The following is a 26,842-nucleotide window of genomic DNA, read 5'->3' as shown; positions in this document are numbered from 1 at the left end:
TTGCTGCTTTCTAAATACAAACACAAAATGCCTGAAATACCAAGCTTTGACACCCTGATCTTTGCACCATTCCCAAGTTTGATATCGCTGCAGTATGCTCAGTATAGCCATGGGAGAAAAGCTGCTGGAGTCCAGCATGTGTAAGAAATTGGAAGTATGGTGGGGGGAGGCTAGACGTTTACTTTTAAAGTGGACCCGTCACCCAGACATAAAAATCTGTATAATAAAAGTCCTTTTTAAATTAAACATGGAAGCCAATTTCTTTTTTTTATTAAAGCATTCATAGCTGTTGTAAACTCATTTAAAAATATCAGCTGTCAATCAAATATTGCCTACCCCGCCTCTATGCCTAGGCATAGAGGCGGGGTAAACAATTACTTTCACTTTCTATTCAGCACTTCCTAGATGTCACTGCTCTCTACACATTCCCCCCAGCTCTCTTAACGATTTAATTGTGTAACCAGGGCATGGGGATGGACATTGGGTCCCTGTCCCCTGGTGCACAAACAAGATTCTGAGATGATACAAGGCTTGCCTTAATAACAGTGTCCTCAAAATGGCTCCCTCCTGGTTAATATAATTATGAGTTCCCAGACTGATGGAAACAATATTCAAATAATTTATACAGTGTAATTAAAGTTCATTTTGCTTGACTAACATGATAAAATAGGATTTGGAATAATTTTGTTTGGGTGACGGGTCCACTTTAAACAGTAAAAGTAGCATTAGGAATGGTTTTAATGCATTATTATTTTAAAGGGGAAGTATACTCCTTGTTCCACATGAGTGCAATGAATAGGGATTGTGTTGAACATTGTTTTTGCCTATTGTTTGTATTATGAAAAATCTATGTTTTTATTATTTCTTGAGTTAAACTTGAGTGCAAGTGAAGATAATCCCCCTGCATAATGAACTCCTGCTAACTAAACAGTTATTACAGAGGGGGAAAGGAGGAGATGGTATACTGGGAACCTGTTTATCTACCTTGCAATTTCAAACATGGAGTAGCTTCTGATTTCCTGTTTGCCCTGTTTTGCTTAATAAATAGAAGACTCACAAGTGCCTGACGTAGTTTCATCATGCCGGATGCCGTTTTGGCCTGTGTAAAAATGACCGCTATATTCACTCACTGTTTGCCATATATCCGGTGCAATTGCATGGAAAGTTTTCCTGAAATAAGAGTAAAATCAATTAAATATTCTGTATTGTTTCTGAAGTAATCAAGTTTATCTTCACTATCCTTCTCCCAGCATCTGTTTCTCTTCATTCTGACTTCAGGAGTTGGGTGTCGGATGACTGATCCAATATATCTTATATGGGGGCTCCTTTTGCCTAGTAGATGTATTAGAGCTCACTCTATTAAAATCACCAGAAATCCTGTCTCTCTACATGCAAGATTTGTGCAAAAGGCAGTTATTTTGTTAGATTTTGTTTGTACTGGGATCAGTTATTTGAGTGAGCTGACACCCAACTCCTGAATGAAGACAGGATGAAAAGAAACAGATGCTGAGAGAGGAATAGTGAATATAAAATTGATTATTTCAGAAACAGTACAAAATATTTAATTGATTGTATTTAGAAAGTTTCTTATTTCAGTATGCTGAAGCTTATATTAGATTTTCATTTTCACGATAGTTCCTCTTTAAGACGCAAGTGTGCACCCTGGAGCCACTGTCTGGTGTGAAGGTGGCAGTAGCTTTAGCTTGGTTTTTACATGCAGTATCTTTATGTTATGTTATTTGTGTGTTTTTTTTGTATGGTGTCTTTATCATAGTTTACATATCTCTATAGCACTGATCTGCAGTTTCTATTCAGCGGTTCCTCTTGATGATTCTAAAATCTATAACTGAGAAGCACCCGTTTCCATGAACACTAACATCTAATCTACTGTGGCAATGGCTCTTTTTTTTTCAGTGCAATTGTTGGCACAAGCGCCTCTTCACTGCTGACTACAATTGAAGAAATGCACTTATTAAGCAAAAAAATATTCTTCAATAGCCTAAGCCTACATGCAAGTAAACTGCTGGATAAAGTAAGTACAACTGAAAAGAGAACACGCTCGTCAGACTTTGCTATTCACAGATGTTATAAGAAGTTAGTAAAATAGTACAAACATTCGATTTTCCAACATTGTAGTGTGGGGGAAATGTTCAACCCCTGTGTATTATTTGATAAAAGAACAAGAAAAGAGTTTTCATGATAGATGAATAAAGTGGGGTAGACTTTTCTTATATAACTAGATGTGAACCCTATGCCTAAGTGCATTGTTATTGAAGGTCCTGTTCCTAGCAACTTTACCCTTGATATTCATTATTTTTTTTATTTTTTTGTTTTTGAATTATTTACCTTCCTCTTCTACATCTTTCCAGCTATTAAATTGGGGTCAATGACCGGCAGCCAAAAGAACTATCAGTCTGTGAGCTTACATTTTTATTATTTTTTTAATACTATTCCTTTTATCTCTATTCTGTCCCTTTCCTATTCATTCCAGTCTCTCGTTCAAACCACTGCCTGGTTGCTAAGGTAAACAAGACTGTAGCGATCGTAGCTGCTGAAATTCCAAACTGGAAAGCTGTTGAACCAAAAGCTAAATAAGTGAAAAACTATAAAACAATGAAAACCAATTGCATGCTGTCTCAGAATATCAATGTTTGTTTCATGTCAAAAGTTATTTGAATGTGAACAATTCCTTTTCAAAGGAACACGTTCAAAGGTTTTCCAACATACAAACCATTGCACTGCTTCTTAGGACCTGGAAGGAGGGATGCCTGTTATCCATTTCATTCTAGCTCTGCTGGATTGAATCCAACACCTATTTCATCAATACAGTTTTATCAGGAGACCACACCAACAACTCAGGTCTTCTATAGGCTGACTGTTAAGAGGGAGGCTGTTGCAAAGAGAGTAGAATTTCAGAACTTAAAGAGGTGGTTGACCTTTAAGTTAATGTAACACTAATCTGGGCTATCCAGACCACAGATAGTTAACGTCCGCTAAGGTAGGAGCATGGGTTACATCGGACTCTCTCTTCAGGATCCGGGCCTTCGCTCTAAGTGGAAGCTTTCCCTCTAAGGTATAGTGCAACTACAACACTCAGGCTACTGTGCATATAAAACATACAAATGATTGGGCGTACACAGATGAGGTGTTATCACATGACACACAGTCATATCAGGTAATAGGCAATTGCAGTATTCAGTACGCCATTCCCATCCAGTGCACTGTTCAGGAAGCTGACAGCTAACCTAACACCCTATTCACTGAGGTCCCTGCACTGGAGGCATCACACAGAGCCTCTGAGAAGCTACTCCCTGCTGCAAATCCTTGTTGGAGCTTCAACTGCTCTTTCTCTTTACCCTATCTACCTTTCTCTCCTAGAGAGACTATTACAAGTCTACCCTGTTCTCACTAACCCATATTCACGGGGTTTCCTGGTCCCCGACATCTTCTCCAAAACACATGGCTCTTTCTGGGCCTTCTGAACTCAGTCCCCCTGGGCACACCCAGCTGGATCACCATACAGAGGCCAAAGAGGAAGTGGCCACTCCTTACACACACTATATTGCAGTGTGGCAGGACGTTGTCATTACACCTCTTGGCCAATAACACTGAGCTTAAACTCAAATGGATACATAGGCTTTTGCCTAGTAACTAAGGAAAAGGGTAGGGCCTTAAAGCCATAGGGGCATGTTAACCCCTATGGGCCCCTACATTTTAGTAGGTATATACAGAATGGCTAGTTATAAGCAACTTTTCAATTGGCCTTCATATTTTTTTTAAATTACATTAGAACCCCCATTTTAGATCCCCTGATTTTAAGTTTTCCCTCATTTTTCATTGTTGTTTTGTGATGCAAGGGAATCGTATTAAAACTGCAGTGGAGCAAGGTATGTTTTTCTTTAAAAAAAAGTAATATCAAAAGAATGAATCTCCTACACATCATGTGTAGTGTGAAAGAGAAGTGAACATTCCCAAGGAATTCCAAGTCATGTGTTGGGGCTCATTAATGAAGTGCAAGCTTTTCCGATGAGTCTATGCAAAGCAAAAGAAATGGTTTTAAACAAAGATCCCATTTGTAATGAGGGCCCTTCCTCATTTATAGGCAAATTAGCAGGAATCCTGGGAAGAAAGCCAAGTTTCCCTTAAGAATTTTCATGGAACAGCCTTGTGGTGTTTCTCATATCACATTAGAATGACAGATTATATTAAACTGATGATGTCATACAAAGAAGTCTATGGGACCCTAAATATCTGCACATTCATAATAATCACATCTGGCCCTGCAGCTGTGCAACTCTGGCATGAATTATCTTTTTTACACAATATGTAGGATGCTTTCTGCTGCTGGACTAATGGTATCTTCCCTTGCTTATACCCAAACCCCAGGTACAGCACTGATTGCAGACAGGAGACTATGTGTGTGTATGTATATATATATATATATATATATATATATATATATATATATATATATATATATATATATATATATATACGCAGAGACAACCCTATACATGTAGCCCCTAATTATGTGCTAACCCCCATAGCTGCTCTGCTTTACTGATTAAACACAAAGCCCACATGCCGCCCTGATGACATGTGACAGCCAATTATGTAACATCACATATTTACCGAACCACAATAAACTTTCACTTCAGTCTCGCTTGTATCGCTCAGCAGTTTAATGGCTGAAGATATCAACCATAAAATCGAAATTGGATGTAGTTTATCCATAACGTGGAAAATTCATGTCTATAGCTGTGTAATTTTCTCTCTCTTAGCTGCGGGGTTGTTTTTTTAAAGCCCAATGGTTTATCTCTATACTCCAGGGGATTATGATTCAGGTTATAAAATTGTCACAGTTTTGTATATTTTGTTTGCATTAGTGTTTGTTCTGCTTCATATTTTACCAAATTGCTCTATAAGTGCTTGAGTTGTTTTAGTTGAAGCTTTGGGGTGATGATTTCATTTTTTAGAGCACAATTCTAATAAGGTTTATCAAATGTTGCTACTTGTAGATTGTTTATTTCCATAAGTGTTTGGATGACAAGAATAATCACATCAACCATATAAACTGCAGAAAATGCTGGAAGATTTAAAGGGATGGTCTGATACTTGCTGGTTCCTGGGGAAAGGGAAAAGTTTGCAATTGATTTTCATTATTTGTGGTTTTTGAGTTATTTAGCTTTTTATTCAGCAGCTCTCCAGTTTACAATTTCAGCAATCCTCCAAATTACCCTAGCAATCATACTTTGATTTGAAGCAGTGCTACGCAATATGTTGGTGCTATATAAATACATATTAATAATAATAATAATAAAAAGAAGAGACTGGACTAAGATGGGTAATAAAAAGTAGCAATAACAATACCTTTGGAGCCTTACAGAGCATTTGTTTTTAGATGAGGCCAGTGAACCCTATTTGAAAGCTGGAAACAGGCATATAAATAATGAAGACCAGTTGGAATGTTGTTTATAATTGGCAATTCTTTAACATACTAAAAGTTAAGGTGAACCACCCCTTTAAAGGAGAAACAAACCCCCTACCCTTTGTAGAACCCCTTCACTTCTCCCCCCCCCCCAGCTTAGGTGGTACCCGGTGCAAATGCCCCTAAATCTTTACTTACACTTCTTTCATTTTGGAAATTTTCGTGACTTTCGGCGCATGCGCAGTTGTTCGGGATGGGAAAATTATGCCAACTGCGCATGCACCGTAAATGAAGGTCTGTTTCTGAAGTTTAACGAAAAAAAGAAGATGGCTGCTGTGAACTGCGGGGGACAGAATCTTCACCGAGGGGTAAGTAAAAAGTTAGGGGCATTTGCCCTGCGTACCACCTAGGCTGGGGGGAGAAGGCTGGGGGGGGGGGAGGAGGGAGGGGGGTCTACAAAGGGTAGGGGGTAGGGTTTTTTATGTTATGTCTTTGTTTCTCCTTTAAGTGGGTGCATAATTGAAGCCAGGCACCCCCCAGAGACTCAAAAGCGCTGATGCGAAGAACTAAATAAAATGTTGACTATGTTATAATAGCCCTATACATCTTCATATATAATATTTCATTACCAAAATAGCAGAGTGGTTAACCTTGCTGCACTGGGGTCTTAAGTTCAATTCCAGCCATGACAAGAAGTTTGTATAGTCTCCCTTTGCTTGCATGTGTCTTCTCTGGGTCCTTCCACACACCAGAAACATAAAGACAAGTTAATTCATTCCTGATAATATTGACCTTAATGTGTGTAAATGTGACATTGTATTGAAAGATCCATCAGGGCATGGACTGGTGTGAATGATGTAACATCTCTGTTGGGAGCTTGTTGGCACTATATAAATAAAAAACTTTTCGTTTTAAACCTGCAGACAGACAGGTATCAAACATCATTGTGATTAACACTGTTTTAATTACATGTTTTAATTTTTACACGTACGGTAAGGACCAGGACTCTTTACATTATTACTTTACATATTACAAACTGTACTTATTTCACATACCACTTGTGTCCAATGTTTCTGCCCACACTGGGCCATTTGTCAAAGATGACAAATAGTAACGTGTACAAATCTTTAATACCCATAACCACTGTAAAAATGGTCCCAGTGTGGACCGAAACATTGGACACAAATGATATGTGAAATAGTTTTATTGTTTTAAATTGAGTGCAAGAGAGTGCTGGTCCTTACCAAACATATGCATTTTTAATTGACCGTGCATATACATATATATATATATATATATATATATATATATATATATATATATATATATATATATATATATATATATTAATGCAGGTATTGTAAACCTGTTATCCAGAAAGCTCCGAATTACAGAATAGCCATCTCCCATAAACTCCATTATAATCAAATAATCCAAATTTTTAGAAATGATTTCCCTTTTCTCTGTAATAATAAAACCGTACCTTGTACTTGATCCCAACTATCCCAATTAATCCTTAAAGGAGAATTCAACCCATTTGTAAAAAACTGAGTACCCCCCCACCCCAGGTAGACCTCCCTCCTCCCCCCCAGGCTAACTGCCCCCCCCCCAGGAAATGCCCCATACTTCATACTTACCCCTCGGCGCAGATTCTGCCAGCGGAGTTCCACTCATCCATTTTTCAAGTCCTCTGTAAGCTGACTGGGAGATTGGTATATCGGCGCATGCGCAGTTGGAGCAGGTTGCCTAGTTTGCGACAACTGCGCATGCACAGAATTGCACGGAAATTGCCCAGTCAGCTTACAGAGGACCCGGAAGATGGATGCATGCATCTCCGATGGCAGAAGGGTAAGTATAAAGGATGGGGCATTTCCCCGGCGGGGCAATTAGCCTGTGGGTAGGAGGGAGGGAGGAGGGTGGTCTACCTGGGCCGAGGGGTACTTGGTTTTTTTTACAAATGGGTTGATTTCTCCTTGAATGGAAGCAAAACCAGTATATTGGGTGTATTTAATGTTTGCATGATTTTCTATTAAACTTAATGTACGATAATAATAATAATAGTTTATAATAGTATATATTGGGATGACAAGAGCCCCTTCCCACAGTTTATCATTGCTGCTAGATATTTACATGGTATGTGGCACACGATGATCTTCATGTTGGTTTTTTATTAGTATTGATTGCTCTCTGGACAAGCTGTTCTTAGTCTTAATCTGTTCCATGTTCAGAGATATATTGGGTTTAATTTGAACAAAATGCATTAAAGTGTTTTTCATGTCTATTTCAGACAGAGCTCATTGTGTCAAGGAAGGGTTACCATTTTATTTTCCATTTTTCCTTCATTTTTGCTTTGTCGATGTTTATCCATGTGGATGTATTTGGGAAAGCATGAAAAACTGGTAGATAATAGAAAATATTATGTATGCTGCACCCAAGGGCTCATGAGTGTCTGTAATATATCGCAAAGGGGCTGATTGCAGTTGTTTAAAGCCTCTGCTGAACTTTAAAGAAACTGTAGGTGGCCATACACAGGCAGATGTAAGCTGCTGATTTGGCCCCTTTAGACTCTGCAGCTTCAGGTTCAGCCACTTCAGACCTGGCAGCTTCAGATTTAGTCCCTTCAGTGTTGGCAGATAATCTACTCATTGGTCAAATATCAATGCAGTTGTTTGAAAAGCCTGTTGAACGAGAAGTTCATTTGTGTATTGATACAGCCATATTCGAAAATGTCTCTGTAGGCCCCAGTGGATGATCAAATTGTAGGGCTAGTGATTGGATCAGCATGTGGGTGGTCAAATCTGGAACAGATTCTCTTTTGGTGACCTCGCCAAGTTACAGGATCTGGCCACATATGGCCATCTTTACTTAACTTGTAATGCCTATAATTTGTGTTTATTTCAGTACAAAAAGTGCTAAAATGCTGCACTCCGCTCCACTTTAAATGTCTGCCAGACAATAGAGGCCTTTATATATTAAAGATGCTTATTGCTAAACCTATGTTAACACTGCAGTTGGACTAGCTATGTTTTATGTGTCATGCCACAATTTTGTCTTTCTTTCCATTCCTTACTAACAGAGGGACATGTGGTGCACAAATAACATAATCCAGAACTGGTGCTCCTGTGAAATCACTACAGTCTTAAAGAGCCTCATTTTCACCTTTTCTTCCACACTTCAGTAGCACATGCTGTATGATTGCCTTTCCATATGGAACACACCAACCAATGTCACTGTCGCCTTTGTGCTGCTGATATCTGGTACACATACAGGCTGCAGTAGGTACTTTGTGCACCATACTCCTGGCACAGTGGTGCACTGAAAAAGAAATTCAAGAAAATGAGTACTGTACAGTTTTAATTAAAGAATTATCTATCTTCACATAATAAGTAAATGAGTGCTTCTCTCCATGTAGTTGGTAGTGATGTGTGGATCAGGAAAAACTCAACCTGCACCCAAACTTAACCCACAAAATATTGCCATGGTAGTACCCGCGCCCAACTCTTGCTCTGTATGTTACTTCCGTGTGCATCTCAGGTTCCCAGCCAAGGAGTCTTTTGGAGCAGAGAGTACTTACCCAGTCTGATTCGCAATCATCCCCAACCCCCAATGGTCACCCAAATTTCAACCTGAACTCCCCCCCCCCCATCTGGCAGTGAACTCATGGGTCCCCGTGGGTTTTAGGTCAACCCACACATTACGGTTTGCTGGTTTTCTTTCTGATAACGGCGGTATCGTAGATTTTTTTTATTTTTATCTAACTCTTGCCGCCCAGGTACTTAATGTTCCTCATTCCCTGTGTCTGCGGTAATTGGTTGTGTAAAAGACTTGTAAGTAATATTGGGAATTCTCTTTAGGTGGAGCTGCCCCCCGCCGATCTCGGGCCGAGTTCTGCTTTAAACCAGACGCTTACATTATTGCGGGAGGTTCTTGTCTCCCATGACTCTTCTGTTGTTCCACTCGATGCACGGCAGGCTGATTTTGTACAGGTATCAATCATTCTTTAACTGTTTTTGTGTATGTTTTAACCAGTTTAAGAGGAGAAAGGAAGAAAATGTAAATCCTCTTACAGGAAGCATCAAACTGAACTACCCGTTAAAAGGAAAACTATGTCAAAACTATGACTAATGTCAATCTTATGTTTGTACACACACAAAAGAAATTGCATAATTCTGGAAATCACCAGGCGGGCTACTTTGGCAGCATAGGGGAGGGACTTATTCTTCTGTACAAGCTCACACGTATATGCCCAAAGATTTGGGCTCTCTCGGTTGAACTGGAGCTAGATCAGGGCCTTAACCCCACAATGTAACTCGAGGCAGGGTCAAAGGGCTCAATCGCCTCTTTTACCCCCAAGCTTAACACCTACCTGACCAGGCTAATCTAACACTGACTCAAAATTCCATAACCTCTAAATGTTGCACTATTGAACACCATATGTATGTCGCGTTTCACAAGATCCAGATGTCGGTCCCTTGTGGATATTTAGTTGGAGGAATAAAGACTTTTTTTCTTTTATGAAAATATGATACCGTGAGTGCTTTCTGCGATTGGAGTTTAAAAAAAATTAAAAAAAAAAAAAAAAAATATATATATATATATATATATATATACACACACCAAAGCACTCACAGCTATTTCCAATAGTTCAACGTGAAAATTTTTTATTCCACACTCATATCACATATATATATATATATATATATATATATATATATATATATATATATATATACATACATACATACATACATACATACATACATACATACATACATACATACATACATACATACACACACAAACAAACCTTGAATAGCATCTAAAATATATAGTTATGAACAGTGATGTCATCATTTATGAACAGTACTTGGTGATGTCATCATTATTTTAAAATATAAGGATGTCAGAAGTCATTTTATGACCTGTATAAAAAGCATTTGGCCTGCAGGCTCTTTCATTTAAATGGTCCTGGTTGTCTTTGGTAATATTTTCACAGTGCAGAGGTAAATGTTAAAAGGCAGCAGCTTGCAAGCATCCAGACCTATTTGTATATAGTGCAAAGGCTTGCATAGCTGCTGCATAGCAAAGTAAAATATGTAATAAGCATAGCAGAAGCCAAGCAGGAATAGAAAATAGATCAAATAAACCTTTAAACAAAATATCTATTTTATGGCTTGAAATGATTTTCACTGGTAGCCTGTGACTAAACAACGCCCACACTGAAGTGAGAATAAAGGGCAGCTTCATGTTCTTTGCTTTGATGGTTGTCCTTTTAGGCCCTGTCCTGTGTGTTGGATCCATTACTACAGATGTGCACAGTGTCTGCCAGTAATTTAGGAACAGCTGACATGGCCACTTACATGGTCAATTGCCTCTACATGATGAAGACAACACTTGCTCTATTTGAGTTTACAGACAAGCGCCTGGAGATGTTGCAGTTCCAAGTAAGGCTTTCTCCCGTGTTAAATTGCCTATACTGCATTTAATAAGGTGATCGCATCTGGAGTCAGCTAAGTGTTCCTCTTAATACTGATGTGTTTTTATCCGTGATTCATGTTCTGGTTGGGCTTAGGATGGGGTTTACATAGAAATTAAGTATTAAAAGAATTGGGAAGAAGCTAAAAAGCTATAGGTATAGCCTGGATTTCAGATTTTTTGCACGTAAAATACAAAATACTTTATACAGGTATAGGATCCCTTATCCGGAAACCCGATATCCAGAAAGCTCCGAATTACGGAATGGCTGTCTCCCATAGACTCCGAATATTCCAAATTTTTAAAAATTATTTCCTTTTTCTCTGTATTAATAAAAAAGTAGCTTGTACTTGATCCCAACTAAGATATAATTAATCCTTATTGGAAGCATAACCAGCCTACTGGGTTTATTTAATGTTTAAATTAATTTCTAGTAGACTTAAGGTATGAAGACCCAAATTACGGAAAGATCCGTTATCCGTAAAACCCCAGGTCCCAAGCATTCTGGATAACAGGTCCCATACCTGTATACGCAATTATGTGTTGTGTATGTTTGTGCATGTTTGTAAAATAATTCATCCCATGAGCCATTAACAATCAGTGTAATTTGCATTCCAGTATTTAATATACAGTACATTTATGGGACCTGTTATCCAGAATGCTCGGGATCTCTGGGTTTACAGATAAGTGGTCTTTCTGAAATTTGCATCTTCCTACCTTAAGTCTACAAAAAAATTATTTTAACGTTAAATATACCCGTTTTTACTTCAATAAGAATGAATAATATCGTAGTTGGGATCAAGTACCAGGTGCTGTTTTATTATTAGAGAGGAAAAGGAAATCATTTTTAAAAAATGTGAATTGAATAATTAAAAGGAGTCTTTGGGAGATGGCCATCCAGTAATTGGGTGATTAAAATTAGAATGTGTCAATTTTAACACCTAAAAATAATTCAAAAATTACAATTTACTATACGACTCTTAATAAATCTGCCCCTTAATCTAAATATCTATAGCAACAAAGCTCATTTTGAGGGGGGAATTTGCCATCTTAGATTTAAGAGGCATAGTTGCCCCAGTGATGTGTGCAGTATGGAAACCAATATCACAGGGTCTGCATGCTCACAGAGATTAGGTATAGGCCTTTTAAAATACTCCAGAAAGGCAAGTTGTTTTACATAGCAGCTATAAGGGCAGAGATCAAACCCTTCAGAAAGTGGCCACAGAATTATAGTTTCATTGGAAAGCCAAGTTTATAAAAAGGACACATATTGGCTCTTACCCTAAGGGCAGAGGCACACAGTCAGATTTGGCATTAGTCGCCCAGCGACAAATCTCCTATTCTTCGGGCGACTTATCTCCCTGAACTACCTTCCTCTGCCTTCCCACTGGCTAGAGTAAAAATCACAGGTGGGATTGTACTCGGATCAATTTGTTTTCCGGAGTCACGTGAAGTTTCCTCATTAGGGAACTTCGGAAAACGAAGCGCTCCGAGTGCCATCCCGCAGTTTGGGGAGATTAGTCGCCCTGAAGAAGATGAGATTTGTCGCCGGGCGACTAATCTCCTCGAATCTGACTGTGTGTCTCTGCCCTAAAGGTTGCATCCAAGGATCCTTAATTGTGCTGTTCACTAGAGTTCAGGTAATTGCCTGCCTTCTCACTGTCCCATCACAATCTCATGTATGTCTCTTGCCTTGATCCGCAGATTGAAGCACATTTGGACACTCTTGTAAATGAACAAGCCTCATATGTATTAACAAGAGCTGGACTAAGTCAGATATATAGCTGTGTACAACAACACAAGCCTGAGCAGGTAAGTCCATCCATGTACACTATTATGAAATACTTCAAGGGGAATGCAGTTGACATTATCATATAAAAATCCCCTGAGCTAATCTATTACGTTTCTTTGCACTGAGAGACCATCTTAGGTTTGGGGGGCATTAATAAACCAAAGTGCTAGAGCATTATAGTGCATAAAATCATGACCCTGATATTTTACCTAGATATTTTACCTTTTACCTAGTACTCCCTGCAGGTTGTAAGATAAAAATTATAAATCTGGGGAAAGGCGCAGTACTCAACACAGTTGGTAAGGACAGGGATCATTTGCAGTCTTCACCCTCTGGTGCTTTCTTTTTTGTGGGACTGAGTTGCACAGTTGAGGTGGAGAGCGTGGGGGATGTCTGCATCGGATTGTGTGCTGCATTACTAGTGGTTATTGTACAATAATTAAAAAATAATTACAGAGGTTTTGAAAAATAAATTATAGCCATTTGTTTTAATTTAAAATTTGGTTTAAACTGTGAATTCCTCTGTTTATGGAATATTTCCACTTACTTTTGGGTAATGGCACAAGGGCAATTTTGGGTGCTTTGGTAGCTTTGGTTTTTAGTAGCTCAGGAGTAGTGATGAGCGAATCTGTCCCGATTCGCCGAAAAATTCCCAAAACACTTTGAAGTCAATGGGCGTTTTTACGCAAGCAACAATTTTTCTCGCTCCAAATGCATTACAGTCAATGAACGTTTTTTCTTATGTCGACTTTTTTGTCCTAATGTATTCAAGTCAATTGGCGTTTTTTCTTATTGTGACTTTTTTCTCCTAATGCATTAAAGTCAATGGGCGTTTTTTCTTATGGCGGACTTTTGTCCTAATGCATTAAAGTCAATGGGGGTTTTTTCTTATGATGGACTTTTGTCCTAATGCATTAAAGTCAATGGGCGTTTTTTTCTTATTGCAACTTTTTTGTCCTAATGCATTAAAGTTAATGGGCGTTTTTTCTTATGACGGACTTTTGTCCTAATGCATTAAAGTCAATGGGCGTTTTTTTCTTATTGCAACTTTTTTGTCCTAATGCATTAAAGTTAATGGGCGTTTTTTCTTATGACGGAATTTTGTCCTAATGCATTAAAGTCAATGGGCATTTTTCTTATTGCAACTTTTTTGTCCGAATGCATTAAAGTCAATGGGAGTTTTTTCTTATGGCGACTTTTTTTCTCCTAATGCATTAAAGTTAATGGGTGTTTTTTCTTATGACGGACTTTTGTCCTAATGCATTAAAGTCAATGGGCGTTTTTTTCTTATTGCAACTTTTTTGTCCTAATGCATTAAAGTCAATTGGCGTTTTTCTTATGGATGTTTTTTCTCTGCAAATCTTTTTGCCGCACTTGCACATGATGAAATGCGGAATTTCGCCGCAGATCCATGGCTGGCGAATACATTCACTCATCGCTACTCAGGAGACCTTGCCAAATCCAATTACCCCTATGGAAATCAACTGATAAGCTTTCGTGTCTTGGAAATGTCGACCACCGTGCTCCCAATTAAGCAAATCCCGCCAAGTGTTTGCATCAACATTTTCTGTCGGTTTGTTTTATTTTTTCTTTGTGTATTTCAATTTTAGCAATATAGAGGGGAATAGTCCCTTTAGTTAAGATAGGGAAAGGAAGAGATAAGAGTGAGAGAAGAGAAGCACTGCAGAGAACTTCCCAAGCTGAGAACATTACACAACTGCATCAGCCATGCTTTTCTAACTGATTTCTGGGGCACTGTTAAAGTGTTGCATTCACCTCCAGCCATGGTCCTCAAATGGTTTCAAATTTATCAGGGCATCCCCCGGGCCTGGTATAAAAGTTTCTGCTTGCGTAAGGAGTCATTAATAAGTTTCTTCCAGAAGTTCAACGCAGGTGGCCCCATGGATTTCCAATGTTGCAATATTGCCTTTTTTTGCATAATATAACAATTGCAAGTAACACAGTGTAGCCGGGTTCTCCGTGGTGGTGTTTCTCTGTTAATTTACTTAGTGGGCAATGGAGAGCACTTAATTTAACATTTACTTCAAAGCTCCCAAAATTGTCCTTGGTGCCTTTCCCCTTAGTTTTGTAAAACCGTATAAATAGAAAATTAGGTGTTAAATAAAGACCAAAAATTCATCTTAGGTTTTTATTTAGATGGAATTGCTCCCAAAAAGCAAACCTTTGTGCAATACATTTGCAATGAGTAAAAAAATCTAGCTAACCCATTTTACATCTTTTTCTTTGCAGGGGCCACTATCAAACCTACCCAGTATGGATTCTGTATCCCTCAAGGCTGCTATGGTATATTCTTCTGTATTATCAACGGACAATGCTTGCAATAGCTTCTACTTTTTGGTTAATGTTTTAAACTCAAAACGCATAATACAATTAAATAACTACAGTATGTTTCAAATCATAGGACAGCCTAATTAATTACTGTAATGTGTTTTGCCCTCATTAAGCAGTCTGGTTATTTTCCCCTTCACTCGAAGCACTTTGAGCAAGGTATCTATAAGAGCCCTCAACATTCTGGGGATTCTGTATTAAATGCATCATCACTGCCAAACATGGTTCACCACCACAATGCCACAATTAAAGGAAAACTATACCCCCCAAACAATGTAGGTCTCTATAAAAACATATTGCATAAAACAGCTCAAATCCTGCTTCATGTAAATAAACCATTTTCATAATAATATACTTTTCTAGTAGTATGTGCCATTGGGTAATCATAAATAGAACATTGCCATTTTAAAAAATAAGGGCCGCCCCCTGGGATCGTAGGATTCACTGTACTCACAAACAAACCAACAAACCATACATGTTAGGTCACATGAGCCAATTAACAGACAGAGTTGTGTCTTTTGCTTTCACACTTCTTCCTGTTACAGTTAGAGTTGTAGTATTTCTGGTCAGGTGATCTCTGAGACAGCACACAGACCATCACTAAATGGTGGCTCAAGGCAAGAGATGTAAAAGGGCAATATTTACTTAAATATATATTCCAGCTTGGTAAGATTCTTTAATATGTCACTTAATATGATATGAACTATCTGTTGCTTAAGTGTTCATTTTGGGGGTATAGTTTTCCTTTAACATTGCTGTCAAATGACAGTTACTTGAAGGCTGTCCAAGTAAAGCAGCATACTCATTGTGAGTTTCTACATCTCTGCAGATATATAGTGGGGCCATATATGATAATACTGATACTGAAGCAGCCTCCTCCAAAAATAACTGCATGACTTTCAGGAGTAGCCACATGTCTTCCAAACTCATCTGCCTCTAGTAATGTTACTTACTGGCTTGACAGACAGCTAGCCAGCCCACATAGAAATCAATTACGTATTGCCTGAAAGTCACGATATGCAGGTTTGCCTTTCAATATTAGAATGTATTATGTTTTTATAATCCGTAGTGCACTCAGGACCTGTGCTGTCCTAGGCACCGGACCTGTGAGAGCGTCCTTCTGCATGACATCACAGAGCAACTCTCATGACTTTTGACATCACTTCCCTACTCCCCGCTAGAGAAACCCCCCACCTCTGCAGCTTGATTTGATAAGAAAGCATCCAGCAGCATGGCAAAGTGGTGTTGTTGGGTTTTTTTTGTGCCATTTAGGCATTCAAGGCTCACCCCTTAAAGGAGAACTAAAGCTTAACTGAAGAAGTAGCTAAAAATGTTGTACATTATGTTTTGTGCTTCTGTATCAGCCCAAGGCAACCACAACCCTTTAGCAGTAAAGATCTGTGTCTCCAAAGATGCCCCAGTAGCTCCCCATCTTCTTTTCTGCTGATTCACTGCACATGCTCTGTGCTGCTGTCACTTACTGAGCTTAGGGATCAACTCAATATACAGTACACATAGAATTTCACAATATAAGGCTGATCAGTAATTAATACAGATAATTACTACATAGCAGCACAAAAACCAGTGCAATTAGCATCAGCATTTAATAATCAGCCCTGTAGCATCAGCTTATATTACAGACAAACCTCATTTTCTGCTGGATAATTAGTGACGACCCCTAAGCTTAGCTTCACAACAGCTGCTCAGAGCCCACTGAGCTTGTGAGTGTCGCAGACACTTTCCAAGATGGTGACCCCCTGTGACAAGTTTGAAGTCCTGGATCATTGCTGCTATTGACAAGCTGAAACTTTAGGCTGGTGCAATAAGTTCAGTATATAAAATATGGCATTTTTAGCCACATTCATTTTTAGGGTTTAGTTTTCCTTTAAAGCAGCTGCCCTAGGCACAGACCCTGGACTGACTATTTGCTAAATATACCCCTGTTTAAAATAAAATATTGAAATCCCATAAAGATCATAATAAAGAAAAAAATAGGATTTTGATAGAGGAGGTAGCATTCATTGTTAGGTGCAGCCAAAGTCAATATAATGTGCATCCATATACATACAAAGCTGGAACTGATTACCTTACATATATTCTAAACTAAAACTAGTGCCTTCTAATGAGATGCTTCCTTGCATGTGTATCTTGCTTTCCACTAAAGCTAATATGTTGGAAGTGCAATCAGAAGCAGTAAGTTATGGCGGCTGCTGTTAATATATAGTAATAAATATGGTTTGTACTTGTAGGTGCAATTTGACCGTTACCTGTCGGCTCCTGACAACTTGCAAATGCCACAGCTGAACTACTTTTTAAGTGCCACAGTAAAGTAAGTGAATGCTTTCTTCTCTACAGCTTGCTATTGCTATGTAGCTACTTCTGATTTGTTTGCATATATAAAAGATGTGTATTTATAAACAACCCCATCCCCTCTTATCCTGCCCCTTGTGCTGCTTACTTTTCCCTTACAGAAGTCTGTCTTTCTGTCCATCCCACCCACCATCCACTCGTACTTATGTTGTTTCAAATTTTTTTGTTTTTTTTTTAAATAAACTGAATGCAGGTCAAGGCTTCTTGTTTTTTACAATTAGCAGTACATAAATAATTGCAATTGGATTGCTGGTAGCCAGTTAGAGTTCAGGACGGACTCTAAGGTGTCCATCTGGGTAAACTGTAAGCGTCCGTCTCTAGGTAGTGGCAATTTTTTTTTAATCTTCCAAATAGGTTACTTTATAAATGAGGGGAAATGCATTTAATTGGTAATTTTCAAAATTCGTGTGTAAATTCTTATTTATTTCAACAAAGGAATTTACATTTATTCCCCAGTTAAAATGGTTGTGTATGTAACAAGTCACACAGTTATGAATTAAAGGCTTGGATATTTATAAAACAGATTAATACTATTGTAGCAGGTTAATCCCCAATATTAACGGGCAGATTTATTAAGGTTAAAATGGTAAATTTGAATTTTCAGATGTTTTTTTTTTTTTGGTTAAAACTCACAAATACGAATTTCAACTCAAATTTGAATTTATCACAGCTCGAACCTCGAAACAGTTCGATTAAGGATCCACTTTTTTGATTTGGTTGAACCCCTGAATCCTTTAAGGATTTGGCCAAATACCGAACAGAATCAGAACCGAGTTCCTGATTTGCATATGCAAATTAGCGAGGGAGAAGGAAAAAGACAGCCATGCGCATCTTAAAATTTGATGATTTAAAGGATTCGATTCAGCAGGCACAAGGATTCGGCTGAATCCAGGCCGAATACTGAACTGAATCCTGGATTCATCCCTAATACGTGTATTCGACATGAAAAACCTTGCCAAGTTCAAGTTCAAGTCAATGAACCATTTGAAGATGTTAATTGCCTTCCTTACATTCAAATTTTTTCAAGGAAAACTTGATTGGAATTTTCGTGTCGTTTGTATTAGGTCGAATATTAGGCATTCAAGTTTTTTCATAAATAACCTCCCATTCGAGTTGTGAGTAATTTATTTGAGTTGAAAAAAGTTCACGTAACTTCGAAATTCGACCTTTGATACATCTGCCCCTTACAGTTACTGGTTCCTAAAGGAATGTTTTCATCTTTTCTAATCTTCCAGCCACTTCTCTTCTACATTTCAAAGTCGCTTTGTTCTCTCAGTTTCTCAGCCTTCTGTCATCTTGTTCACCCTCTGTTCATATTCATATTCTCATAACCTTTATCCTCTTGCACCTCACCTGTTCACCCTCACGTCCTTTTATATGTGTTGTGCGTCTTTATGAAAGTTCTTTGGTATCTGATCCCTGTATTTTGATCAACTGAAGTTTAGAAAGCCCTGAAAAGGTTTGAAGAAATTGGTGACAAGCATTGGTGGTAACAACCTGGCTTTGTAAATTTCCCATATACAATTGTAATAAAGGGGTGGCTCACCTTTAAGTTAATTTTTAGTACATTATAGAATGGCTAATTTTTTTCCTTATAGTTTTTGAATTATTTGCCTTCTTCGGACTTTCAAATGGGTGTCATTAGATATTAAATCAAAAAAATAAAGATGAAACCCAATTCGATATTATGTCAGAATTTTGCTCTCTACATCCTACTAAAAGTGGTTTGAAAGAGGTTGTTCACCTTTAAATTTACTTTTAGTAAGAATGATATTCTGAGACAATTTGCAGTTGGTTTTCATTCTTTTTTATTTGTGGTTTTGGAGTTATTTAGCTTTTTATTCAGCAGCTCTCTAGTTTGCAATTTCAGCAATCTCATTGCTAGGGCCCACATTTCCCTGGAAACCATGAATTGATTTGAATAAGAAACTGAGAAAGATGAGTAATAAAAAGTAGCAATAACAATACATTTGTATGTAGCCTTACAGAGCGTATGTTTTTAGATGGGGTCAGTGACCCCCATTTGAAAGCTAGAAAGAGTCAGAAGAATAAGGCAAATAATTAAAAAAAAATATATAAAAAATAAATCATGATAATGAAGTCCAATTGAAAAGTTGCTTAGAATTGGCCATTAAAAGTTAGCTTAAAGGTGAACCACACCTTCAAAGGTGAAGAACCCCTTTAATGTACATTCACTTCATCCATATGCCTTTGTCACAGATATTTTTAATGGGTCTGTTTACTATTATTATTAATAAGATTTTATTTTTCAATTTTCAAAACATAAAACAAGAAGAGGAATAAGAAAGAAGGAGGAAGGGAGAGAAGAAAGGAGTTATAGAGAGGCAAGGGTTCCAATTATTTTGTGCTTAGGTAGTACTCTAGTTTCAGGTCTACAGTAGCAAGGTCCCCCATATAACTTCAAACTTCTCCATGCAACCTCTAGCCAAGTATGTGAGTCTCTGGCATAAAAGGGAATCGTTCACCAATTTCCACCACAACTGCAAAGAAGGGCGGTCAAAGGATTTTCTTTCTTTTCTTTTCTTTTGAAATTCTTTTTATTGAGATTTTCAATAAAATACAAGTATATGACAATATGATAAACATACAGTGTTTCAATAAGGAGCAAAAGAAGTATTCATGAGCATTACAGTAAACATTTGACATGAAACAAAGGATTTTCAACACATTAGGATTGCCTTTTTTGCATAATATAGCAGTTGTAAGTAGTTTATTATTAAGAGGCAAATAGAAAAATAAGCACCACCTAGCTGGCTTTGATACTTTTTCCTTCCAATTCATTTCCGTTTTACAAGATAGGATATTTTGCACCAAATTCTTTTTTATTTATGATGTGATCATATTTGGTGTGAGCATTGCAAACCCTTAGTACTGCTACTACTACTATTACTATTACTACTACTACTTCTTGATCTTCTTCTTCTTCTTCTTCTTGTTCTACAACTATATAAATAACGACCAATTGTAAAGTTGCTAGGAATTGGATGTTATATAACATACTAAGGGGCAAATTCATCAAGGGTCGAATATCGAGGGTTAATTAACCCTCGATATTCGACTGGGAATGAAAATCCTTCGAATATCGAAGTTGAAGGATTTTGCGCAAAAACTGCGATCGAACTATGGAAGGAGTAATCTTTCGATCGAACGATTAAATCCTTCAAATCGAACGATTCGGAGGATTTTAATCCAACGATCAAAGGATTATCCTTCGACCAAAAAAATTTAGCCAAGCCTATGGGGACCTTCCCCATAGGCTAACATTGGGTTCGGTAGCTTTTAGGTGGCGAACTAGGGGGTCGAAAGTTTTTTCTTAAAGAGACATGTCTTCGACTATCGAATGGTCGAATAGTTGAACGATTTTAAGTTTGAATCCTTCGATTCAAAGTCGTGGTCGAAGTAGCCCAAAAAACACTTCTAAATTCGAAGTTTTTTTACTTTGAATCCTTCACTCGAAGTTAATGAATTGGCCCCTAAAAGTTACCTCAAAGGTGAACCACCCCTTTAAAGCTCATTTTCTGCTTGATACTTTGTAACTATCCCTAAGCTTAGCTTCTCATCCCAGAGCACACTGTTAAAAATCCAAGATGGTAAACTCGGATACATGAAGCATTAGGCTGTAAATATAAAAATATATATAAAATATTTGTTTTCAGGGTTTAGTTCTCCTTTGAGGCAGTTATTGACGGGTTATTACCATAGTTATTTCAGCACATCATACAGAACAAAATTCAAAGTCCTCAATATAGTGTCATCATTCTTGCACTTAAAAAATACCAAAACATTTTTTGATTATATGCTAGTGTTAATGATATAAATACAAAACAAGGAAAGAAAGCCATGTCCCCCCAGTATCTTGCCCAAGTCTATATCTATATTTATATATCTATAGCTCTCTCTTTCGCAGCATTCCTTCCTTCCTTGGTTTTATGTTTTCCCAGAACTTATGCAAATTTTTTGCAGCCCCCCCGAAGACGTAAAATCGGGGTTCTGCTGTATATATAAAAAATATCAAAGTTCATTGACATGTTAATGTTCAGTGTGTGATTATTTTATGTGAATACAAGCGCCTGCCATCCAATCAGAACTGAAATCTTAAAGGAAAACTATACCCCCAAACAATTACAGGTTAATATTGCATAAAACAGCTCATATGTAAAACCCTGCTCCATGTAAATAAACCATTTTCATAATAATATACTTTTTTTAGTAGCATGTGCCATTGGGTAATCATAAATATTAAACTGACATTTTAAAAAATAAGGGCTGCCCCCTGGGATCTTTTGATTCACTGTGCACACAAACAAACCATACATGTTAGGTCACATGAGCCAATTAACAGACAGAGTTGTGTCTTTTGCTTCCACACTTCTTCCTGTTACAGTTAGAGCTGCAGTTTTTCTGATCAGGTGATCTCTGAGGCAGCACAGAGACCATCACTAAATGGTGGTTCAAGGCAAGAGACATAAAAGGGCAAGATTTACTTAAATATATATTCCAGTTTGGTAAGATTCTTTAATATGCCACTTAATATGATATAAACTATCTGTTACTTAAGTATTAATTTTGGATGTTTAGTTTTCCTATAAGACAATGCCTATGTAAATCAGACAGGTTAATATATCCCCACAGGCAAATACATGAATGCAGTCTTTTGGTCTGCATAGCTGTTATAGGCAGGCATGTATAGTTGCTCAAGGCAGTCCAAATCACCATTTGCAAACCTTTGCCACATTAAAATGTATTGATTTTTAGAACTCTGATGCACATCTGTTTCATTTCACAAGACCGAGGACCTATTTACAGCATTTTATATTTATTGTGCACACATACTGTGATCCCCTTAACTAAAGGGAATAGAGATATGCAAACTGTTTCCATTAAAAAAAGCACCCGAAATGTTGCACAGATCTCTATATGGATGAGTATACTTAAGCTTACCTTGGCTGTTTTTATGCTTACGAAATAAACACTATGTTTTTAACTTTTATATCATGGTGTGCGATCTCGTTGGACAATATACATATTTTTAGTGGAGTAACTCACCACATTTTGAGATAACGCACCCAGTACAGTTTACGGCCGTCTTTTAATGTATTAAATAAAAGTATGAATTTTTAATTTTTCTCCTGCTGGCTCCGTGGAGTTTGAGCCTGTAATAAAGTGGAACATCAGTTGCTCTCATTCAGCATTACTAACCGCGTATAATTGTACTGCAGCTCATGTGGGTAATGTACAGGGAGATCAAACAGCAGAAAAATACCAACCGTGTGTATTTATAGAACAGAAAAAAGTGTAAGCTGGAAATAGTGTATAATGTATGGCATTGATCCTGAATTAGAAAAAATACTTGCCCATAATGTTTTCATTTAAATAGCATCATTTATTCTTTTTATAGAATCAATGAGAAAATCCCTGCACAAACTTCAGAATTTCTTTTAATTATAATTTTTAAAGCAGCATGCTTTGGAAGGATATAGAAAAAAAGATATTAAATTAGGATATTGCATATATTTAATGTTAATATAATTGTACTTTGCCCTATCAGTGCTATTTTCACAGTCTCCCACTTTGCAGGTAGCAAGAGTGTGATTAAACAGACTGCATTACAGATGTGGATATTCATGTGCCGTGGGGGGGGTGAAAAAGGGAGCAAATGAATAGCTTATTAAATCTAACCACTGTTTTACTGTGATATATACCAATAATCTGTACCTGTGGAGTCATTCCATAGGTAGCCAACATTACATTGCATAGTTACATAGTTAAATTGGGTTGAAAAAAGACAAAGTCCATCAAGTTCAGCCCCTCCAAATGAAAACCCAGCATCCATACACACACCCCTCCCTACTTTTAATTAAATTCTATATACCCATACCTATACTAACTACAGAGCTTAGTATCACAATAGCCTTTGATATTATGTCTGTCCAAGAAATCATCCAAGCCATTCTTAAAGGCATTAACTGAATCGGCATCACAACATCACCCGGCAGTGCATTCCACAACCTCACTGTCCTGAATGTGAAGAACCCCCAACGTTGCTTCAAATGAAAGTTCTTTTCTTCTAGTCTGAAGGGGAGGCTTCTGGTACAGTGATCCACTTTATGGGTAAAAAGGTCCCCTGCTATTTGTCTATAATGTCCTCTAATGTACTTGTAAAGTGTAATCATGTCCCTCTCAAGCGCCTTTTTACCAGAGAAGACAGAACTTTATTTGCTTTAGTAGCCATAGAAGTTCTTTTCTTCTAGTCTGAAGGGGTGGCCTTTGGTACGGTGATGCACTTTATGGGTAAAAAGGTCCCCTGCTATTTGTCTATTATGTCCTCTAATGTACTTGTAAAGTGTAATCATGTCCCCTCTCAAGCGCCTTTTTACCAGAGAAGACAGAACTTTATTTGCTTTAGTAGCCATAGAATGACACTGCCCAGAATTAGACAACTTGTTATCTACAAAAACCCAGAGATCATTGCTGCCCAGTTTTCCAACTTAGACAGATCACTCTGCAAAGTGGCAGCATCCTGCATGGAACCTATAGTTCTTCACAATTTAGTATCATCTGCAAAAATAGAAACCGTACTTTGAATGCCCTCCTACAGGTCATTAATAAACAAGTTGAAAAGCAAGGGACCTAGTACAGAGCCCTACGGTACTCCACTAACAACACTGGTCCAATTAGAAAATGTTCCATTTACCACCACTCTTTGTAGTCTATCTTTTAGCCAGTTCTCTATCCAGGTACAAATACTATGTTCCAGGCCAATATTCCTTAATTTAACCAGTAACCTTCTGTGTGGCACTGTATTAAATGCTTTAGCAAAGTCTAAGTAAATCACATCCACTGCCATCCCAGAATCGAGGTTTCTACTTACCTTCTCATAAAAAGAAATTAAGTTAGTCTGGTAAGATCTATTACGCATAAATAAAGTAAGATAAATAAGTAAAGAGGTTTGTTTGGCAATCACAGAGCTGAGCTCGCTAAGTACCCTGGGATGAATACCATCTGGCCCCGGACCTTTGTTAATCTTAAAATGTTCTAATCTCTTTTGAATTTCTTCATGTGTGAACCATGCATCATTAGTTGTATTACTAGAATCTGGACTATTATGGGAAAGCTTCATTAACTGGTTCCTCATTTGTGTAGACAGATGAAAAATATGAGTTCAGAATCTGCGCTTTTATTTTGTTTTCATCAACCAGCTGACCCCCCTCTGATAGTAAAGGTCCCACCCCTTCCTGCTTCATTTTTTTACTATTAACATATTTAAAAAATAATTTTGGATTTTTTTTACCGCTTGCTGCAGTATGCTTTTCCAGTTAGTCATGTAGTGGTGCCTCTAATGCTCATTTTCCTAAAATAGATAAGTAGTAGTATGCAGTCGGTTGTCTTTTATCTGCACCTGATGCCCTTCAGAGAGGCAAGAACCAGAACAGCACTCAACCCAACCATGACTACAGAGCAGGTAGCAGAGGTAATGCCAAGAAGTTATCCTCAGGGCAGTGAGAGTGGAACTTGAAGTCAGGCTATAGATCATCATAGCAGACAGGATTCACCAGCAGAGGTGTAGAGATCATTTATTGTAGGACTGGACAAGGGTAGTAGACCCTTTGCACAGACATAGGACTTTTTAAAAAAAATATTTCTGGACATTAAAGGGATTTCTAAATTACACTGTTTACACTGCAAATAATCCACACTGCAATATAAAATGTCATTCCTGAACCAGGAATATTGGTGTGTAGGCGCCATCTCGGGTCATTTCAGAAAGAGCCAGCACTTTAGGATGGAACTGCTTTCTGGCAGGCTGTTGTTTCTCCTACTCAATGTAACCGAATGTGTCTCAGTGGGACCTGGATTTTACTATTGAATGCTGTTCTCAGATCTACCAGGAAGATGTTATCTTGTGTTAGGGAGCTGCTATCTGGTTACCTTCCCATTGTTCTCTTGTTACTGGGGGGGGGGGTGATATCACTCCAACTTGTAGTACAGCAGTAAAGAGTGACTGAAGTTTATCAGAGCACACGTCACATGACTGGGGGCAGCTGGGAAACTGACAATATGTCTAGCCCCATGTCAGATTTCAAAATTAAATATTAAAAAAATCTGTTTGCTCTTTTGAGTAACAGATTTCAGTGCAGAATTCTGCTGGAGCAGCACTATTAACTGATGTTTTATGAAATTACACTTTTCCCATGACAGTAGCCCTTTAACCTCTACTTTAACAAACCTTTTAAGATTCTTCATTGCCTTTAATTTTCTGGGTCTGACTGGGGGGCTGCCACCTCGGGGCCCCCATACCCCCTCAGGGGCCCCTGTTCCAGTTTTGAGGTTGTCCAGAGGCTGCAACCCTTCCCCTCCTCAAGCAGCTGGTTTTGACAGTGGCATTGAAATGATTTGAAATGAGCCTTTTTCTGATATTTTTGCCCAATGAGCCACACCTAGCCTTGAAGACGTTTTATATCAGTGCATACCCAGGAATAGGAGAATGGTGCCTTTAATAGTCTTTATTTGCTACGGGGTTGTCCTACCATAACCGGCCATGCTTAACATGGAACATTCTAAGGCAGTGCTTCCTATTCCATATCTCATAAGGCACAACATTCATGGTAACGTGCTAGATGATTAGCAGTCAATAGGCTTTATGACTCGTCATTTTGACTCTGCCGTTTCAAAGGAAATGGGTGTGGAGGTTGTATTGCACATAAACATGGCATTAACATTCCCTCCATAGTCTCGCTTCAGGCAAGTCTCAGTGCCTAACTCAAAGAAATGATAATAAGATGCATTTAGGAACAGAAAATGTATAAATGAATGGGTTGCTTGAAAACTTCCTGTCACCAGATTTAAATTCTAAAGCATTAACCCTCTGTGCATTCATGCGGTTTTTTTTTTCCAGAGAACAGATCATTAAGCAATCTACAGAATTAGTCTGCAAAGCCTACAGTGAACTCTATGAAGCAGTTATGAAGCCGGTGAACGGATACAAGGACCCAACCAGCATTCTGCATAGATCTCCTCAACAAGTCCAGACTCTGCTTTCATAAAGGTTACTTATTGCAGCATTTCTTTCCTGGAAGTATTTATGTAATAGGCTGAATACATTGAGTGTGAAGGTGATTGTAAATAAAGGATTATACATGATGACACCCATATTTGTGCAACAAGTGGATTTTATTGTACTATTTATACTCCTACATGGATGCTACTCATTCTAATGTGTCTAAATATCTGTATTTATGAGGACGAATGCAAAATGTGACCCAAGGGGATGACTTAGGGCAAGGCCAGACGTGGCGTTTTTACGTTGCGTTTTTAAAAAAGCTCCGTCGGACGTAAATGTGCATAAACTGCACTACCACTGAAACTAATGGAAAATACACTATGGCAATTCTCACAGGGCGCTTGCA

General features: G+C 38.0%; 1 protein-coding gene across 1 annotated transcript in view; it reads left to right on the top strand.

Moving 5' to 3' along the window:
- Positions 1 to 26,587, top strand: part of MGC68662 (uncharacterized protein) — a 74,074-nt gene extending 47,487 nt beyond the window's left edge. The window contains 7 exon segments of the mRNA NM_001089864.1: positions 1,915 to 2,032; positions 9,283 to 9,414; positions 10,705 to 10,872; positions 12,608 to 12,715; positions 14,946 to 14,999; positions 17,294 to 17,373; positions 26,332 to 26,587. Coding sequence (NP_001083333.1) covers positions 1,915 to 2,032; positions 9,283 to 9,414; positions 10,705 to 10,872; positions 12,608 to 12,715; positions 14,946 to 14,999; positions 17,294 to 17,373; positions 26,332 to 26,479 — 808 coding nt within the window. The 3' untranslated portion in view covers positions 26,480 to 26,587.
- The last annotated feature ends 255 nt before the right edge of the window (positions 26,588 to 26,842 follow it).

This window comes from Xenopus laevis, chromosome 2S, assembly GCF_017654675.1.
Source record: "Xenopus laevis strain J_2021 chromosome 2S, Xenopus_laevis_v10.1, whole genome shotgun sequence".
In the NCBI taxonomy this organism is placed as follows: domain Eukaryota; kingdom Metazoa; phylum Chordata; class Amphibia; order Anura; family Pipidae; genus Xenopus; species Xenopus laevis.
This window is presented reverse-complemented; position numbering and strand designations above follow the sequence as displayed.